The sequence below is a fragment of the Sarcophilus harrisii genome, chromosome 2, assembly GCF_902635505.1.
Source record: "Sarcophilus harrisii chromosome 2, mSarHar1.11, whole genome shotgun sequence".
In the NCBI taxonomy this organism is placed as follows: Eukaryota; Metazoa; Chordata; class Mammalia; order Dasyuromorphia; family Dasyuridae; genus Sarcophilus; species Sarcophilus harrisii.
The window spans coordinates 116874955-116897069 of record NC_045427.1 but is presented as its reverse complement, the minus strand read 5'-3'; the positions used below and the strand labels follow the sequence as shown (position 1 = coordinate 116897069).

At 34.6% G+C, this 22115-nt stretch overlaps 1 protein-coding gene across 2 annotated transcripts in view; it reads left to right on the top strand.

The window, feature by feature from the left end:
- Positions 1 to 4777, top strand: part of MXD1 (MAX dimerization protein 1) — a 28679-nt gene extending 23902 nt beyond the window's left edge. For both annotated transcript variants that reach the window (XM_031950659.1, XM_031950660.1), the window contains exon 6: positions 147 to 4777. In XM_031950659.1, coding sequence (XP_031806519.1) covers positions 147 to 334 — 188 coding nt within the window. In that variant the 3' untranslated portion in view covers positions 335 to 4777. The remainder of the gene's footprint in view (positions 1 to 146) is intronic.
- The last annotated feature ends 17338 nt before the right edge of the window (positions 4778 to 22115 follow it).

The following is a 22115-nucleotide window of genomic DNA, read 5'->3' as shown; positions in this document are numbered from 1 at the left end:
TCAGGAAACAATCTTTTTTCCTTCAATTCCCCAGATACGTTCAGGGAGGGAAAACAGTTTTTACATTCATTGGAGTTGGGGCCTGAGTTGTCTGCTCTGTTTTGACTGTGAATTCCCTCAACTCTCCCTTTTGCTCTTCTCTATAGAAGAAATTGACGTGGACGTTGAAAGCACAGACTATCTCACAGGCGATCTGGACTGGAGCAGCAGCAGCGTGAGTGACTCGGATGAGAGAGGGAGCATGCAGAGCCTCTGCAGTGATGAGGGCTACTCGAGCTCCAGCATTAAGAGAATAAAGCTACAGGACAATCACAAGACTTGTCTCAGTCTATAAGAGACGGCTCTAGCAGTGGCTGCCTTCCTTATGGTTTTCCCTCTCGGATCTTATTAGGTAGTGTATTGGACCTTCCCACAATTCCCTTGCACGTAAATTTCAATGTACCACCACCTTTACCCAAATCAGCTTTGCCTAAGTTTTCAAGAAAAAGTGCATAGGGTCGTGGGTTTACAAAGCTACTCTCTGGAGCACACATCTGATTGCATCCACTAGCTTCTCTTTCTGTCCATAAAAATTCATCTCTGTGAGACTGTACATTCCAACCAAATTTTGAAACACCCAAGAATATTTAGACTTAGAGCCAACTCCCAAATATCAGTAATTTCCCCTTTTACTTATTGTCATCATTTAGTCTTCTCAGCCTATCTTAAAATTTTTGTTTGCTATGTTTATGTATCTTGTCTAGCAAAATTGTCCAATTGTGACTTCTGTTCAAAAAACCTGAAGGAACCAAACTTTTCAAGTTGAGATCCTAATCTCAGAACTATGAAGTAAGCTTTGAAAAGAGCATTTAAGAGCGCTTAACTGTGTGCCTCACCCCAGGTTTTCCTGGGAATGCTAGGAAAAAAAAATCCCTAATCCTCTGAAAACTTACCCCTCAAATACTGCACATGAATTTCTCCAAACCCGTATGTAGCCTTGGGCAGTATATCTTGCTTTAAACCAGGCACCTCGACGTGACAACATGTCTTCGGGGTTACACAACTCATCAAGTTTCTTGAATGTTTTTCTCACCAACTAAATGGTACAATCTATCCCCATCTCATGTTCTGGGGATTGCACCATATTATCACTGAATAGTGCTGTCCCAAGACACATTTATTTTTCCTCAAAGTTTAATACTACTTGTCTCTGGGATAATTTTTTTTCTACCTCAGAGATGAACAAGATGATCTCCATTTCCCATTAGCACAAAAATGATTATGCCTCTTTAAAAAAAAAAAAGCAACATTTGGTCCAGTTCAATCTATTTTCCTATTTAACCTTCAGCAATAATTGTGCTGTTGAGCTAGCTGAGCTAGCTTCTGTCATTAATGAAAGGAAAAGTTCACATTGCTACTTTCTATGTTGCAAGTAAACACAAGGGGATAGTACAATGTTACTACAGTTCCTCACCTTGTTGAATTATTTTTAGACACTCCCAGAAACTTGTTTATGGAGGCTTTGGGGTTGCTAATTTAGAAAGCTGATTTTTTTTTTTCCTCTTTGGCCATGGTTTCTCCCCAGCTTGGTCCCCCACCTTGTAGCATTTTTATTTAAGCTTAACAGAGCACATGTATATGTACATAAACACATTAAATCTATAAATACTATTTATTCATTTTTATATAAACTAATGTAATGGAGAAGAAATTCTTAAAACATGCTTTTATAGATGTTCTGGAAACTTTGTATGTAGATATCTGCTCACTAAAATCTGTTCATTTCCCCTTAATCTTTTTCTTTTGAACATCTTAAGGCCTTGATATTTTGCGCCTTTTGGGCTTATCTATTCATTGAATTTGGACCATTCATAAGATGCATAAAACTAAAATACAGCAACTGGCACAAGGTGATTAGAGCAGTCCCAAATACCATAGATACTTCACATTTATAAGGGCTATATAGCTTAATCAATGATAGACAACCACCATGGGCTTTCTTGCTTGCCTGCGATCTTTACCATATGTATGTGTGTTCAGCCTGATTATACATCTAGCTGCCTCAAATCATTCCATATACTTTAAAGTAAATTCCATATACAAATTCAGAGAGAGCCTATGCTCAGAGTTTAAAAATGATCAGCTGCCTAAATAAAACCAGATTACTTTTAGGCTCTTTTTAAAAAAATGATTCTTTTTGAATTTTAAAAAAATATGGGAATTAGGGCTAGTGGATTACTTAAACTCCAAAGTCTCTCCTTGTTTTTCCCCTTTCTTTTTTGTGCTATTTAATTTTCTTTTTGTGGGGAAAAAGGGGAGGTGGGAGGGTGGAGTAAAAAAGAAGGATTTTTTAAAATAGCTGGAACTTTTTCTGATTACCAGCAGAAGATTTGCACTGAAATACAACTTGTATGCCTTTTGCATTTATTAAACCTGCTTCCTGAGTCCAAGCAGAAAGATAGTGTTAAGAGAGTTAGCTCGGCCTGTAACATATTTGGAAAAGGTACAGATATACCTGCACTTTGAGGTACCTGCTCTGATGCCCTTTGCAAGACCTCACAAGCATTTTGTTGGCTAATGAAATGTTACATTTGAACCACCTTCAGGAGTCCAAGCCCCAAGTTGTAGATGCTTTAAGGCATCAGGAAGTGTAGGTTTGAGGGGTAGGGAAAGCTTGTGGGCCTGAATTGGGGGAGGGAACAAAATTGTGTACTTGTTTATTTAATTTAGAAATAAGGCGTCTGAGAGCCGCCAGTATTTTCTGTGTTTTAGTTGTTGTGCCTTTGATTTAAAACTGCATTTTTGTCTCTTTGGTTGAAATAATATTAAATGTGTTGTCCCAATATAAAACAGTAATTATTTGACCTTCACACTGTTTGTCTGGTCCTTTTCGATTTGATTGCGTAGAAATGTGGAAGTTAGTATATAAATATATGTGTGTATACACATGTGTGTGTATATATATTTATACACATATATTAATGCACTTATGTCAAACTGACACCAGGGTTAGACATGGCTTTCAAAAGTTCTAAGCAGATAAAGTTAGCTTGCCAAGCTGGACTCCAGGGTAACCAATACCTTAATTATTGGGACCAACCCTGGGAGTTTCTTCTCTGTGATCCTCTTGGTTTTAAACCAACTCATGTCAAGGCAGCTAATTCTCCCCATGTTGCTGAAATGGTAGCACTGATTTGCCAGCCTTTTCTCTCCAATTCACTGATCCACCAGCATTATTGTTAAAGAGCTGCATCAGGGGTTTTATTTGTTTGTTTTTTGTTTTTATTAAAAAGAAAACCTTTTTAGATGGGGTAGTTGAGGTGGGGGAGGGGAGGGGCCAAACATGTAAACCCCCAGCCTTTAAGATTTTGACAGTTGTACCTATGGATAGATATGTATGTACATATGTGTACATGCATATTTTTGTGTGAAAGTTGATTTAAACTAGCATCCAATCACTGCATTCTTGGGTTTCACTATTGCAATACAAGTGGTGAAATTGAGGCTTGTGGTCCTTATTTGGAACAAACAAACCAAACTCTTGCACTTAGATAATAAGCTTAATGAAATTCTTACAGTAATGTATGTATATATAGCATGTTGCTGTTCTATTTTAACATCCCAAAAAGTATTGTCTTTATTATTTGGGGCTTTGTATTGAGTGCTGAGCACCCATTATGTATTTATTTCAGGCTTTCTTCTGGTAAGCAGAGCTCTTGAATTCTTCAAGGTGCTGATAGCCATACCATGTGAATTTCTTGAGTCACAAGGTTAATGCTAATTTGATACCAATTCAAAGAGCACAGCACTTTGAGCATTCCAGGGAACTCTTCTGCCTGTCATTAAACAGGCTGAAATGATTTCAATACTGTATTTCAGTGTTGGGCATTATGTAAAGTCTTGTTCTGCAATTGGCCAACCACTTTAGCACTTTGGGTGGGGGGACTCCCTGGCATTTCCCCTCATCCTTCACCTCGGATTTTTTGGTTTTATTTTGAAATGAAATGAAATGAAACAAAACTTCTGACTTGCATTCCACTGCCTCTGCCCTGACCCCATGAGATGTGGCCAAGAATACACTGTGTATTTGAGAGGATGGTAGTACTCATTCCATATCAGGCAAATGAAACCTAACAATATTTAGGACTGGATGTAGGAGTCAGTAGGGTTTCCTCTTTCTGCCCCCACTAGTGTATTAATTTCAAGTTTTGCCACTGTGGATATTGGGAAGGTGTCTTCTTTTTTTTTTTCTTTTTTCTTTTTCATTCTTTTTTTTTTTTTAACCATGCTGTAGATGATCTCTAGTTGCTTTCTCCCTTATTTCTTCTTGGCTTCTCTGACATCCTACTCACCTTCCTCTCTTTGGCATTGAATGTCTAGTGGGAAAAGGCAGGTATGTCAACATGTGGGGAAATGCCAATTATTTGTACAACTATACACCAACAGTTGTAGATAAGACAGCTACTCCTATTTAAATTATTTCCTAGGAGGAGAGAACCCAAATGGGCCCCAGATAAAAGTGATGCCTCATTCTACATAATTAGATTTCTTAGTACTATGTTTTTCTTTTCTTCTCTTTTTTCTTTTCATTTCCTTTTTTCTTTTTTTTTTTAAGCTACTTGAGTGGGATGTGAAAAGTGTGATTTATCATGGTTGGTTTTTTGTTTGTTTTTTACTCTCTATATTTATGACATGAATGAATTTCTTGTGCCATACACTTATGAGAAAATAATTAATTGACTGGCACTGCTAGATCCAGACTATTATTTTCAAAACAGCTATTGCATGACTGAAAAAATTGAGTATCTTTGTCTTCTAGCAAAATCATAAAATCAGAGTCAGTAAAGTGGCCAATCTTTTAGATTTATCAAGACTTAATTTATCTTTAGTTTCTTTCTTTCTTTCTTTCTTTCTTTCTTTCTTTCTTTCTTTCTTTCTTTCTTTCTTTCTTCCTGCCTGCCTGCCTTCCTTCCTTCCTTCCTTTTTCTTCCTTCCTTCCTTCCTTCCTTCCTTCCTTCCTTCCTTCCTTCCTTCCTTCCTTCCTTCCTTCCTTTTTCTTCCTTCCTTCCTTCCTTCTTTGCTTTTTTTCTTCCTTTCTTCCTTCCTTTTTTTTTTTTTTTGGGGCAGTTCTTTTAAATTTTGCCTAAGAACCACACTTGCCTTTATCCCTTATTCCTAGAATTGGTGCTCTTTGTAATATTGCTCTTTAAATCATCAATTTGGGGGTGGGGATGTCTTCTGAAGGGTAAATGGATTCTAAATAGGGGGAGCAGCAGATGGGAGAGTGTGAAATTCTGTTTCCAGATGTTCAGTTCCTAATGTAAATACCGCGCCAATGTAAATCCTGGGTCAAGACCATAGAGAATGGTGCTTTTACTACAGTGAGCACATGCATTTTTAGAAACTACATGTTTTAGAGAACCTTGCTGTGTATATGTAAACTTCTGTATTGTTCAACTGTTAAAAATAATAATAAGAAAAAGAAAATAAATTATTTCATTATTAAAGAAACTTGTCTCACCATAATTTCTTTCTCTTCAGCTTTTTACAATGTCTCCATATGTTGTCTGGATTTTGAATTTTAATCCCCCAAATTAATTAAACTTTTTTTTTTTAGCACATATGTATTTTTATATACAATGTGTTTAAATTTAGATCACAAAGGGCTTGCAACCATCTATTGTTCAAACTTCTATTACACCATCCATCATAAACACCTAAATTATACTGTTGCTGAATACCCTGATAGACTATAAGAGCCTTATGCCACACTGATAGTTTTATTTGATTTCAAAAGCTGAAAGCTATGCACGACTAAACATGAGCTGGAAGGACCTTAGAACACAGAATGTCAAGTCTGGAAGAGACCCTATAACTTTCCAGTTTACAATATTGTATCCCCTGTTAAATGTATGGCAGAAAATATTAAACAATGGCAGAAATTTGGTATGGATTTTTTGTTTGTTTTTACTTTTGCTTAATAAGTGCTTGTTGAATAGGTAAGTGTTAGAACCAGAATTGTGGGATATATGAAGAAACACAGGTCTTCCAATTCCAAGGATAACTTACTAAATTACCCCTAACATATAATGCTGAATGCTCCTAGGATTGCTTATTGTTGTTGGTCAACATTGAAGTAGCATGGTGGCCATAGAAAGAACCATAGACATGGAATAATATTCCAGCGCATATTTTAGCTTAGCCATTTTGACCTTGAGCCAAACCATTTTTAAATAATGTGGGGAAGGGGGAAAGGATATATGATCCTTCTTTCTAAAAATTAATTCTTATAAAACTGGGTTTCTTAAACTTTTTCTGCTCATGATATCTTTTCGCCCAAGAAATTTTCACATGACTCCCAATGTATAGAAACATAAAGTAGTTTTATAAATTAAATATTTATTGATAATAAATCATAATTTTCCAACTTCCACATTCAGTTACAAGACCTTATATACAGTCATGAACCACAGTTTAAGAAGCTGGGTTCCAAAAAATACTGTAGATATCTTCTAAGCATTTATATAATAATAATGAAATTGACATTTCTATAGTTTTTCAATGTTTGCAAATTATTTTCCTTGAAATAATCCTGTGAGATATAGTGTTTTCTCCATTTTATAGGAAAGAAAACTGAAACCTAAAGAGGTTAAGGGATTTGACCACAATGGCACAATCCAGACTTGGAACAAAGACTAAGGAATCCTGATATCAAATCTGTTTTTCATTTTACTGTACCACACTATCTTGTAACTTTACTACAATGTTTGCCCTAGGTTGCATTCCACAGAAGTATCAAGGCTATAAGCATTATTTGAGCATTCCCAGTAACAATACCTTTGCTACTTCATCTTGAGATTCTCTGGGCCTCAGATATCCCATCTAATAATAACTAACAATAATAGCTCGCATTAATATAATACTTAATATGTATCTGGCACTATGCTAATAAGTGCTTAACAAACATCATCTTATATGATTCTCAAAACAACTCTAGGAAGTAGGTGCTATTATCTACATTTTACAGCTGAGAAAACAGGTAAACAGGTTTTGTGATTTGCCCATGGTCATATAGCTACTAAATGTCAAGGGTAGGATTTGAATTCAGGTCTTCTAGACTTCAGGCTCAAAACTCTCTCCACTGTTCTACCAGCTGTCTCTTGTGTAAAATGGGGATTGCCTCAAGGCACATTTGCTTCACCAAATATTATAAGGTACATTCTAGTTCAGATCTGTAATTCCCTGATAAGTTCCTTTGAATGCTTTTCAAAATGGACCTCCCTGACACTAGACTGGGATACATGAAGAAAATGTTCTAACAAGAATTTGAGCTCTTGTTTACTGAGACAAAGTGGGGATTTCTTAACAGAAGCAATGGGAAAATCCATTGAATTTCAAGAACTTTGAAGTACTTTGTACTTCTCTGGCTTAAGTCTTTGAAAATGCAGGGTCACCCTCAACATATTAACTTACAGGAGTAGTATTTTGAGTTTGGTTTTGATGGTGTCATTTTGTCCCCATAACCTCCCAATTCTTTCCTCCTAGTAAGTCAGCACTTTTCTCTGCAGTTGCTAGTCTCTTTGAAGATATCATGGAAGTATTAAAAAACATTTCTCCATTATTACTTCTCTCCTAGAACACAGGAAATACCATACTTACTGACTTTAGAGAGTCAACTCTCTTTAATGTTTGAAGTATTAATGCTGGTTTTTCAGAATAGTAGTTCAGGACCTTAGTTTCCATAGTCATAAAATGCAGTTGTTGAGTTAGATAATCTCTAAGGTTCCTTCCAATTCTAAATTCCATAAGCCTCCATGTAATAGTCATTATTTAGAACACAGCTTCTTAAACTTTTTCCACTTGCAATCCCTTTTTGTCTGAAAAATTTTTAATTAGTCCAGGTATACAAATCAAACATTTACTGATAATAAATCATAATTTTGTGACCTCCACATTTGGTTACATTACCCCATGTTGGGTCCATAGTTTAAGGAGCTGAGATTTAGAGAACTATCATTAATATGAGCCAAAATTGATGATTGTTATTGGGTTAAAATGAGATAGAATGGAAAAGCATTTATTTAACATTATATGCCACATACCTACTAAGTTAGGAGTACAAATACTAAACTACAAAAAAATCAGTGGTTCTTTTTCTTAAGGAGATAACACTTATAGAAAAGTTCAGCTTGCAGAGCAAAGGCCTGTAGGTCTTTGGATAGATGTGATAGAACTGATAATGAGGCCCAGAACTCTTGTATTATTGGAAAAGTGGAATCTGGGTGGACAGCATTCAGGATAGGACCTTTGTGGTGAGGAGTCCTAGGGATTCTAGGACCCTGGGAATCTTTTGTAGTAGGGTTCAGACTGGAATCATTGGGGAAGAGTGTTCCTGTAATGTGTTCCTGTAACAATTCCTATAAGCTGACTCTGACTGCTTTACTTGAGCCCAAATAATGGTGTTTTTTTTTTTTATTAACTAATATGCTCATGAAAATAAAATCTTAGAAATCAGCTCATCCAACTTCACCTTTTAACAACGGATGATAGCTTCAATGGGAACCTATGGCAATTAGAGAAGAACTATGGGTTTTAGTTCAGTAGAAGTTAGAGATGAAAAAAAAAAATTACATGAAGGTAGCCAGAAATAGGCCAAAACAAAAGTGGAAATAAACTATTTCATTCATTGTATTTGCATCCCAAGTGCCTGACACATAGTAGATCCTTATTAAATAACTGTTGATTGATTTGAGGTCAAAACATCCTGGTGCTCCCCAAGTTGAGATAAAGACTTGTGAATTTGGGTGCTTGGGAGAAAGGGAACTAGAGGTGGGGGACCTTCAAGTAAAGATGATTTGCTAGCAAAAGGACTAAATTTAGAGCTAAAGGACCTGGGTTTGAATCCTGCTCTGTGTTTACTATAGCTATATGCTTTTAGAGAAGGTATTTCTCCTCCCTAAATTTTCTTTCTCTGTAAAATAAGGTAAATTTCCTCTGACCCTAAAATGAGTAAAACGGGTTCCAATATCTATGGACTTGTAATCTTCCTGTAGTACCCTAAGAAAAGCAATGTTTGTAGTGTGGCAGGATAACTGATCTGGGAATTTCAAAAAAATATAGGACACAGGAAACTGATGTTTGTCAAAATAGGAGTGATGCAAAGAGAGTTCATTCTCCAAGGCTAACAGACAAATTATTAATCAATCAAAAAGTGCCAACTATGGGTCAGGTAAGGTCCTTTAAATACTGAGAACACAAAGAAAAGCAAATGTAGCCTCTTCCTTCAAGGAGTTTATATTCAAATGAGGTGAAGGGAATCTACATACATAAGTATAAATAACTTTCAGAGCAAATACAAGATAACCTTGGAGCAGGGATTGTTAACTTGGTTTACATGAACTCAGTTTTTAAAATATATATTTTGATAATCATTTAAAAATAATTGTTTTTCTTGGTATTCCTATAGTATTTTATGCACTTAAAAACATTATTTAGAGAAAAGATCCATAGACTTCTGATACAAAAAAATACAAAAAATGGTTAAAAATCCCTCCCTTAGATGTGGTTTGGAGAGCCCTTATATAGAAGATAATGTTTTAGTTGATTCTAAGAGGGGAGGGAGGAAGCACATTCCAGGAATGAGGGACAATCAGTGCAAAGGCAGAGCTGGGAGATGGAGCATAACAAGCGGGGCTGCATGATTGGATTGTAAAGCATACAGAAGGAAATATAGTATTTAAGAAGTTTCAAAAGATAGAAACGAGTCAAGCTGTAATGGACTTTAAATGCCAGAGGAGTTTATATTTGATTCTGAAGGGAATATGGAACCACCAAAAAGGGCTTCCATACTTTGGTGTCAATGTAAAGATGGAGAGCCAATGGTTTCATTGCACAAGACCAGATTCATCTGTGCCCCATCTGTATCTTGCCTCTAGTGATGATGCCTCAGGGCATCAATTATGGAAGGTTCTTGGGGGGGTTTTCCATGATTTCTACTTCAAATAATAAACCCTTACTCAATATGCTTCTTATCTCATCACCTCTATCAGTTTACTACAACAATTTCCCTTTATTTAACCCTTCTTCAGTTCTCACCTACTCCCTAACCTTTCTGCACTTCAGTTTCCCCATCTGTAAATTGATTAGATGATCTTTAAGATTACATTAAGCTAAAAAAGTTGATTCTATCATTCTATGTCCTACAATATCCCAACAACTTATTTCCTCATTTGTTTTTTGGTCCATGACATTGCACATGGAGAAATAGTGCTGAGAAGGAGAAGGTATTATACATGCCAGTCTCACATTGTTGGGCTCATTCCTAGGTCCATCTTCATTAAAAATGAAGTACAACAATATAGATAATAGGATTTCTTTTTAAGTTTACTATTCAGCCTTCTCCATACATCCAAATTAATGCAGTAAAACTTAATCTTTCCAACTTTCAATGTGAACCTGTGTTTCCAATGTGAACCTGTCAATGATCTAAGATACTATTCATCTCCCATTTCTTCCATGAAGCTTCTCAAGTCTCATGAAGTTCTCTTCAAGATGAAAGTGATTTCTCTTCTCTCAAATTTCTCCTGAAATTTTGGATCTCTGTACCTATATCATTCTTTCTAATGTCATAGATTTTTTTCCATCTGAAAAAATCTTTTCCTTCCTTATTCAGTCATCAAGTTTTTGAATTATACCTGTATGTGAGATATCTGATCAACACAATGATCAACCATGATTCAAGAGGACTGCTAATGAAGTATTCCATCCACTTTCTGGCAGAGATAATGGATTAAGGCTGCAGAACGAGATGTCTTTTTTAGATCCAATTGATGCAGAAATTTATTTTGCTTGACTATGCAATTTTGTTTCAAAGGGTGGATATTGTGATGATTATTTCAGGTTAGGAGTTGAGTGAAGGATAAAAAACAAATTTATTTTATTTAAAAATTTTTGTTCATTGAAAAAATAGAAAAAATAATATTTAATTTAAAAACAGAGAGAATAAGTTCTATATCTCATCTTCTTTTGTATCTCTAGCACCAAGAATGCTGCTTTGCACATTCTAGTGCCTAAAATATATTGAATTGCATTGCCACCTCTTTCTCACTAATATTATGAAAGTTTGAAATATCAAAGAACAGAACCACAACATTACCCACTAAGTGGGTAATAACTACAAGGTTAATATAAAAGTCAATTTATTGGATTTACTCACTTATACAACAAGATGGAAACAAAATACGTGGCCCCTCTACTTCATTCACATTCTGAGTTCCCACTTTACTCTAATTAGGGAAAGTAAAACTATATGTATAAAAGCTAAGAACCTATGTATCCAACTCAGTATGGGTGATTAATATGTTCTGAATGACCAAAGATGTTAGGATTTATTTGATTTTATACTGAAGATGATAAAGGAAGATAGATGCTCCTATCTTGGGTCAAGAAACCACAATTATCTTTGAATTACAGCAATTAATAAAAGGTCAAATAATGCTAAGAAAGTTTAAACAAAAAATTCTTTGGAGTCAGAGATGGCATTCATTGATATGCATCAGTCACTGTTAACTACCACACTTGCATACATACTCCCAAATCCACAGGAGAAAGGGGTCTGGTTTAAGAGATCAGCATCAGAAATAAGAAACAGGGCTATTACCAGAAATTGAAAAGGGTCACTCCTGGTAAAAGAGAACTATTGATCTCTAGGACCTTCTCAGATATCTTCATAATTCAGTGACATTTTCCACAGATAGCAAGCCAGATAACAAATGATGAGTTGTCAATACTGAGTTCTTTCCCTGTTGTCCTTGTCTCTCTGTCTTTGGTGCTACCATTCTCCCAAGTACCCATACTCAGAAGTTTAGAATTATTTTGTAATTTAGTAGCTAGAGAATAGAAATGGGTATGAATATTAAATTAATCCATCCTCAGACATTTAGTAGCTATGTGATCTTAGACAAGACATTTAGCATTTGTTGGCCTCGGTTTCTTCATCAGTAAAATAGGGGGTGATAATAATAATAATAATAGCACCTACCTCCTGGAGTTGTTGTGAGAATCAAATGACATAATACTATAAATTATTCAGCACAATGCCTGGCATTATAGTACATTCTATATAAAATATTATCATTATTATTAATTTCTTGTGAGTTTAAGGGCCTCTACATCTACTCAACCACCAATTCAACAACCATTATAGCAGAAAATAAGCTCCTTGAGATGAGACCATTTTTCATTTTGTTTTTGTATGCCTAGTTCCAAAATGGTTCTAAACTTCTGAGCAAGCACAGCATCCAACTGGGGCCATTTCTAACATTCAAAAAGTTAGTTCAGGCAAAAACCTAAGCTTGTGAACAATGAGGTGCCCATAATGGGAAGAGGAAGAGATGCTTTGAGTTCTAGTACCCAAGGAAACTATATTTAGAAGGGAGAGAATAAGAAAGTGAATAACTGGGGGAGGGGAATAAGAAAGGGAAAGAAGCCTAAATTACTAAAGATTACCAAATTACCAGGAAGAAGAAAATTCAAAGACCTTGAACATAAATAGCTGAATCAACAGGAAAAACACTAACAGAAGGAATATGGTCTCCAGCTAGTAAACAAGTTCAGCCAATTATGAATAAACATTACAAAACAAAGAAAAATAATCAAACACTTGATGAGACATAGGATGCTATGAAATTTGAGAACATGAAACCATAATTTACTGTCTGTGTGGTTCAAAAGACAAGAATTATGAAAGCAAAATATATGGCCTGCACAGCAAAAATAATGATCAGAATAGAAAAACTGGAATCTGTAATGCAAAGTGTCACCAAATAAAAGAAAGAAAAATAGACTGAGAATGAAATACACCAAAATGAAGGACATTCTAGAAGAAGAGAGACAAAAACAAACAAACAATAACTTTATTTATTTTTTTTATTATAATAACTTTTTATCGACAGAGCCCATGCCAGGGTAATTTTTTACAACATTATCCCTTGCACTCACTGCTGTTGGGATTTTTCCCCTCTCTCCCTCCACCCCTCCCCTAAATGGCAAGCAGTCCAATATATGTTGAATATGTCACAGTATATCCTAGATACAATATATGTGTGCAGAACCAAACTGTTCTGTTGTTGTACAGGAAGAATTGGATTCAGAAGGTAAAAATAACCTGGGAAGAAACAGTTTACATTCATTTCCCAGTGTTCTTTCTTTGGGTGTAGCTGCTTCGTCCATCATTGATCAATTGAAACTGACTTAGATCTCTTTGTCAAAGAAATCCACTTCCATCAGAATACATCTTCATACCGTATCGTTGTTGAAATATATAATGATCTGCTCATTTCACTCAGCATCAGTTCATTTAATTCTCTCCAAGCCTCTCTGTACTCGTCCTGCTGGTCATTTCTTACAGAACAATAATATTCCATAACATTCATATACCACAATTTACCCAACCATTCTCCAATTGATGGGCATCCATTCATTTTCCAGTTTCTAGCCACTACAACAGGGCTGCCACAAACATTTTGGCACATATAGGTCCCTTTCCCTTCTTTAGTATCTCCTTGGGGTATAAGCCCAGTAGCAGCATTGCTGGGTCAAAGGATATGCACAGTTTGGTAACTTTTTGAGCATAGTTCCAAATTGCTCTCTAGAATGGTTGGATCCATTCACAATTCTACCAACAATGTATCAGTGTCCCAGTTTTCCCGCATCCCCTCCAACATTCATCATTATTTTTTCCTGTCATCTTAGCCAATCTGATAGGTGTGTAGTGGTATCTCAGAGTTGTCTTAATTTGCATTTCTCTGATAAATAGTGATTTGGAACACTTTCATATATATGAGTGGTAATAGTTTCAATTTCATCATCTGAAAATTGTCTGTTCATATCTTTTGACCATTTATCAACTGGAGAATGGCTTGGTTTCTTATAAGAGTCAATTCTCTATATATTTTGAAAATGAGGCCTTTGTCAGAACCTTTAACTGTGAAGATGTTTTCCCAGTTCAAACAATAACTTTAAAAGAGAAAATCTGTTCACTATGCAAGTAAAGCATACTAATCTTGATGATAGGTTGTATAGAGTCCACACAGGATCATAGATCTCCCAGAAAAATGTGACAGGAAAAAAAAAACTTTAATATCATAATGAAGGAAATAATATCCCTGTCCAGCATTTCTGAGTCTAGAAAATAGAATACCAATGAAAAAAATTCAGAGATTGCCTCCAGGAAAAAAATAAAAAATAATCAAACAAACCAAACCAATGCTACAAACTCCAAGATACATCGTGGTTAAATTTAACAATTCAATTCATAAACAATAATATCTGTAAATGATAAGATCTTAAAATACAAAGAAAAAGACATTTGAATAGTGTAGGAACTATTCTGTACCCACTAAGAAATATAGGAGGGAATAGAATAATATATTCTAAAGAGCCATGAAACTCAGAATGCAGCCCAGGATCTCTCACACACACACACACTCAATAACAAAAAGAACTTTCAAACATTTTAAAAAAGAAAACCAGAACTTAAGATGTTATTTGCTTCTCAAGCAACTGAAATTCAGGAAGGCTGAATAAAGGTAGCAACTAAGGAGAGCAATAAAGTGATAGCAGAGAAACCAGTAAGAGATTTCTTTCTAAATATGAACAAGGAGATGGAGTTAAAGGAAAACTCTAGTAGAGGTAACAAAGAAGAAGAAGGTGGGGGGGGGGAGGTTGTTCATGGGCAGAAACTGACAAAACCCTGCCTATGAATAAGTCAATGTATTATTTGGTTATTTTGTGAAATTTACATCACAACATAATAGGGTATATGAAAGGGGAGAAGGAGAACAGGAGATTCGAGAAGAGTATAATGTACTAAAGTAAAATTAAGAGCTAGCAATGAAGGGGGGATTACCACTGTGGTCCCTGAAAGAGCCTACAGAAGAATTGGGGGAAGATTGAAATAGGTGGGAAGTTAAAGAGACCTTACTTTGGTGGTGGGAAGGAATTCCAGTGATGAATGTTCCTATAGGTAAAGAGACATGGTCTATGAAAGATGTTATAATGCATGGGGCCTGGGAGATCTGGTTGTTGAAAAGTCTTTTTGTCCCATATTGAGAGAAGAGTTGGCCCTCCAAAAGGCAACTGGTATCTGAGGGAGTGAAAGAATATGAATTTAGGGAGGAAATTTTGAGGCAAATGTGAAAAAAGTTAACTAGGAGTGGTCTGCATAATTAGGAATGGGGGAAAGAGGGTTCCTCTCTGACATTCATAATAATTAGCATTGTTCTGGGAGTGAGGCACAATGAAAAAGGGAAATTCATAGAACAAATCCTATGAAGCAGTAGTAGAAACCATTAAGAGGGGATAGTCTAGAATGGATGCCATAGAAGCTTTGATTCCATAAGGAATACAGAGAAAAGAGAGAGATCAGATAATTATAGGGGTCATGAATCAGAGAATGAGAGACTAGACAGGAAGAGAGGGTGAATAATGAAAAGAATGAGACAAACTCTTTTTGTAAAGGGATACAAAAATTGAATTTAAAGAACTAATAAACAAACATGAATGTCTAGATGAATTCATCCTTGGTTTCACAGACCAATGACATCATAGGGTGACGTCTTGACTTCTGGGTGATTTGGATTTAAGTGAGGAAGAGTTGTATAAAATTATCAACTTCACTCTTTCTTCCAGAGAAACTGGCATTCAGTGGCAATACAAATGTCAAGATGACTGGCAATGGCCCAGGATCCATTGGGTGACGTTGGTGTCTTTGATGTCTGACCACACTCAAAGACTCCATTGTGTCTTTTTCAGCATCCTTCATGACTGTTGGAACAAATTGTGCTCATTCCCCCATTCCAGAGGGGGAATTCTTCACATGCATAAGCATCTCCCTAACTTGATAATGAGTTTGAGGCCCGTCAATTACTATCAAATTGGTTTAACCTATCTGCTGAGATGATTTTTCTGGGGCATTACCATTGTTCACAGTTTAGCTTCTTGGAATCATAGGTGAGAGTTGGGAGAAAGGTGGAAACCAAAAGTGAATGAGAAGCCCTGACCAGAAGTTCCTTCCTGACTAGTTGTAAGGGAGGAGAGAAAGGGGGAATCTTCTTGGCCAATTGAGAATTAAAACGTGGCAGGGGAAGGGCAGAAGAAATATATAACTAGATAAAAGCAATAGAGAAAAAAGATCAAATAAACATAACCCCAAAGGCAAAGAGGTAACAAAAAAGAGAAGGGACCAGGAAGAAAAGAAAAAGAGCTGATGAATCAGGGCCACCTTTTAAAAAAGATCAAAGTAAAGTGACTGAAGAAACATAATACTGTGTTTACAGTAAAAGAAGAGGGAAGTCATAATTTAGAAAAAAAAAAATATTAGAGACAGAAGGGGAAAAATACAAAGTAACTTATTTAAATGTGAATATATTAAACAACCCAATAAAATGGAAAAAAGAATGATAGATAAGAAAACAAAATCCTATAATCTGTTACTTACAAGAAACACATTTTTAAAAGCAATGACATACATGAAATACTATTGAGAAGATGGAAAAAATTTGCTATACATAAAGTGAACCCCCAACCAGCAATTGCAATCATGCCACCTGACAAAACAAAAACAAATTTTGGAAAATAAAAAAGGATAAACAAAAACACTATATTATACTGAAAGGAACCACAGATAACAAACAAATATCAGTAATAAACTTAACCTACTATAAATGCCTTAGCATCCAAACTTATTAAGGAATCATTATCTGAGCTACAAAAAGACATAGTTAGTCATACAACAATGACAAGAGACATCAACATCTCTATCTTCATTTTGGATACATCTAACAAAAAATAAATAAAAGGGAAAATATGAACCTGAATATGGAACAAATTTCTGGAGAAATTAGACTTAAAAGGTATATGGCATCCAAAAGAATATATGTATTTTTCTGTGCCACATAGAAATGTTACCAAAATTGAGCATATGGTAAGGGCACAGAGATATTATGGACAAATATTTTTAAAGAAACAGAGAAAATCAATATATTCTTTACGGACCAAAAGGTAATAGGGATTAGAATTGTTTCAGGGACCACAAACAAAAGATAAAGATCAAAATGGAGACTTAACAAAGAAATATTAAATGATGAGTGGATCAAAGAACAAATCATAGAAATAATGAATAAGCATGAAACAATTTTTATTAAAGCTTTATTTTCAAAACATATGCATAATTTTCAACATTAACCCTTGTAAAACCTTGTATTCCATTCCCTCCCTTTTCCCCCACACTCTCCCCTAGATGACAAGTAATCAAATATATGTTAAGTGTGCATATATTTTCACAATTATCATGCTGCAGAAGAAAAATCAGATCAAAAAGGAAAATAAATGAAGAAGAAAACAAAATATGAGCAAACAACAAAAAGAGTGAAAATCTATGTTGTGATCCACACTCAGTCCCTACAGTCCTCTCTCTAAGTGCAGATGGCTCTCTTCATCACCAGACCATTGGAACTGGACTGAATCACCTCACAGTTGAAAAGACACACTTCCATCAGAATTGATCATTGTATAATCTTACTGTTGCTGTATACAATGTTCGCCTGGTTCTATTCACTTCACTTAGCATCAGTTTATGTAAATCTCTTTAGGCCTCTCTGAAATCATCCTGCTGATCATTTTTTACACAACAATAATTTTTCATACTATAACTTATTCACCCATTCTCCAACTGATAAGGATCCACTCAGTTCCTGGTTCCTTATGACTGAAAAAAAAAGGCTGCCAGAAACATTTTTGCACATATCGATCCTTTTCTTTTTCTTTTTTTTTTTTTTTATGATCTCTTTGAAATACAATCCTAGTAAAAACACTACTGGATCAAAGGGTATACATAGTTTGATAGCTCTTTAGGAAGAAGTCCAAATTGCTCTCCAGAATGGTTGGATCAGTTCACAATTCCACCAACAATGTATTAGTGTCCCAATTTTCCCACATCCCCTCCAACATTCATCATTATCTTTTCCTATCATCTTAGCCAATCTGAGAGGTGTGTAGTGGTACCTCAGAGTAATCTTCTTGGTCTGCATTTCTCTGAACAATAGCAGTTTAGAGCATTTTTCATAGGACTATAAATAGTTTAAATTTCTTCATCTAAAAATTGTCTGTTCATATCTTTGACCATTTATCATTTGAAGAATGGCTTGTATTCTTATAAATTTGAATCAATTCTCTATATATTTTAAGAATGAGACCTGTATCAGAACCTTTGCATGTAAAATTTTTTCCCAGTTTATTGCCTCCCTTTTAATCTTGTTTGCACTGGTTTTGTTTGTACATAAACTTTTTATGTATAATATAATAAAAATTATCCATTTGCATTCCATGATGTACTCTTGTTCTTTTTTGGCCACAAATTTTTTCCTTCTCCACAGATCTGAGAGGTAAAGTTTCCTTTGTTCTTCCAATTTGCTTATAGTATTACTTTTTATACCTAAATAATGAACCCACCTCGACCTTATCTTAATATAGGATGTTAGGTGTGGGTCAATGCCTAGTTTCTGTCATACTAATTTTCAATTTTCCCAGCAATTTTTGTCAAATAGTAAGTTCTTACCCCAGAAGCTGGGGATCTTTGGGTTGATTATTGTCTTGTGAACCTAACATATTCCACTGATTGATTACTCTATTTCTTAGCCAGTACCAAATGGTTTTAATGAACACTGCTTTATAATATAGTTTTAGGTCTGGTACACTAGGCCACCTTCATTCGCAATTTTTCCCCTTTATTTTCCTTGAAATTCTTGACCTTTTGTTCTTCCAGATGAACTTTATTATTATTTTTAGCTGTGTAAAATAATTTCTTGGCAGTTTGATTGGCATGGCACTGAATAAGGAGATTAATTTAAGTAGTATTGTCATTTTTATTACATTAGCATAACCTACACATGAGCACTTGATATTTTTTCAATTGATTAGATCTGATTTTATTTTTGTGGAAAGTGTTTTGTAACTGTAAAGTGGAAAGGGTCTATTAAGTTCCTGACTTTGTCTTGGCAGGTAGACTCCCAAATATTTTATATTATCTACAGTTATTTTAAATGGAATTTCCCTTTGTATCTCTTACTACTGGACTTTGTTGGTAACATATAAAAATGCTGATGATTTATGTGGATTTATTTTATGTCCTGCAACTTTGCTAAAATTGTAAATTGTTTCTAGTAGTTTTTTAGTTGATTCTCTAGGACTCTCTAAGTGTATTATCATATCATCTGCAAACACCAATTTTTTGTGTGGGTTCCATGTACCACTGATAAAAAAACATATTCCTTCAATTTTCTCCAAAGGTCTATCATACCTAAATTTTCTAAAATTCTATTTACTTCCTTAACTTCTTTCTTATTTATTTTGTGGTTCAATTTATCTAATTCTGAGATAAAAAGGTCGAGATCCCTCACTAGTATATTTTTGTTGTCTAATTCTTCTTTCAGTTCTCTTAACTTCTCTTCTAAGAATTTTGATACTATACCATTTGATGCATATATGTTTAATATTGATATTGCTTCATTATCTCTGATGCACTTTGGCAAAATGTAGTTTCCTTCCTTGTCTCTTTTAATTAGATCTATTTTTGCTTTTGCATGATGTGAGATCAGGATCACTACCCCTGCTTTTTTCTATGTCAGCTGAAACTTAATATATTCTGCACTAGCCTTTTACCTTTACTTTGTATATATCACTCTGCTTTAAATGTGATTCTTGCAAACAACATTTTGTAGGAGTCTGGCTTTTAATCCAATCTGGTATTTGTTTCCATTTTATAGGAGAATTCATCCCATTTACATTCACAGTTAAAATTACTGACTGTATTTCCTGCCAACTTATCTTCCCCCAGTTATACTTTTCTCTTTTTTCCCCCTTTCCCTCCTCTCCAGTGTTTTGCTTCTGACTACTACCTTTCTCAAACAGTCCTCCCCTTTTACAACTCCTTCCCTTTTTATCACTTTACTCTTCTACTTCTGTTCTCCCTTCTATTAGCCTCCCTCTTTCCTTTCCGCTTTCTTCTCCTACTTCTCTATAGTGTGAGACAAATTTCCCTGTGAAATTAAATATGTCTGATATTCTCTCTTTGAGCAAATCCAATCAGAAATGATCATCTTTCTCCCTTCTTTTCCTCTATTGTAATAGGTCTTTTTTGCCTCTTCATGAGATGTAATTTATTCCATTTTATCTCCATTTTCCTCTTCTTCTAGTAATCCCCTTTCCACTTCTAGTACATGAAGCAATTGATAATTATGAAACAACATGATAAAATTTTCTGAGATGCAGCTAAATTAGTCTTCAGGTGGGGAAATTACATCCTTACAAATGTACATTAGCAAATTGGAAAAATAAAAGATTAATGATCTGAATATGCATTTTCAAAAATAGAAAACTAACAAATAAACCTAAAATAAGCACATAAGAGAAGATATTAAAAATTAGAGGAGAAATAGATAAGTTAGAAACAATGAAAAAAATTAGAAATGAAACTAAAATCTGGTTCTTTGAAAAAGACTAATAAAGTTGATAAACTGATTAAGAAGAAAATAGAAAATCAAATCAATGATGCAAGCAATGAACAAGGTGAAACCACAACAAAACCAGAAGAAATTTAAAAAATCAGCACATAATTTGCAGTTCTATGCTAAAAAATTGAGTAGACAAAATAAATAAATACTTTCAAAAATATAAAATACCAAACTATCAAAAGACAAGATAGAAATCTTTAATAATCTAATCTTGGAAAAGGAAATAGATTTAGTTGGGAAAAAACTATTAAAGAAAAGGAAAAAAACCCTCCTGATTCACAGGAGAATTCTATCAAACTTTTAAAAAATAGTATTCGTTCTTCACATATCTTTCTCAAAAATTGATGGAAAAAAAAGAATTCTTTTATAAAATAAATCTACTCCTGATATCTAAACCAGGAAAAGATAAAACAGAGAAAGAAAATTACAGGTTAACAATTAATGCATGTTGACTCAGAAATTTTAAATAAAATCCTATCAAACAGATTACATTGATTTATATACTAAATTATTCATTATGATCATTATATCAGGAAACAAGGATGTTCAGCTTTAGGAAAACAACATAATTAACCATACTAAAATCTCAAATGGCCAAAATCACATAATAATCATGAAAAAAAGCCTTTGAAAAAGTTTAATACTCTTTCATGGGGAAAAATATCCTTACAAAATTTAGACAAGATAAGTCTTTTTTTAATATCATAAAAAAGCCCCAAACAAGTATCATGTGCAATGAGCATATATTAGGTTTTTTTCAATAAATATAGAAGTGAAGCAAGGATGTCCACTCTTCCCCCTATTATTTGATATAGTTTAGAAAATGCTAGCAACAGCAATAAAACAACAGAAAAAAAATGGAAGGAAAACCAATAGGTAGATATAAACAGGTAGATATTTCTGTTTGCTCAGAATACAAATAAATCTTCAAAAATCAGTAGCATTTCTACATAACAAGAATACATAAGAAGAAATAAAAGAAAGGCAAATCTCGTTTCAAATAAATACAAAATTCATAAAAGACTAAGAATTAGCTTTATTCTTGCGCACAAATACTTGTGTAGATTAAATAAAAAAAACACTTTAAAAATTGTAGGAATATTCAGTGCTTGTGACCTTGCCAACGTACTAAAAATGACAATACTATCAAGCTTAATTTATGGTTTTAGTGATAAACTAATCAAATTATCAAGGAGATATTTAAATAAATTGATATATTAGCAAAATTTATTTGGAAACATAAAAGCTCTAAAATATCAAGGGAAATGATGAAAAGAAGAAGGTAAGAAGGAGGAATAGTGCTTTCAGACCTCAAATCATATTATAAAGCAGTAGTCATCAAAACCAGTGTTAGTGGAAGATAGAGAAGATGCAGAGAGAAAAACAAGAAAGGGAAGGAGTGGGGAGAGACAGAGACAGAGACAGAGAGACAGAGACAGAGACAGAGACACACAGAGAGAGAGACAGAGACAGAGAGAGAGAGAGAGACACAGAGAGAGAGACAGAGACAAAAAGACAAAGAGGAGAGAGGGAGAGAGAGAGAGAAAGAGAGAGAGAGAGAGAGAG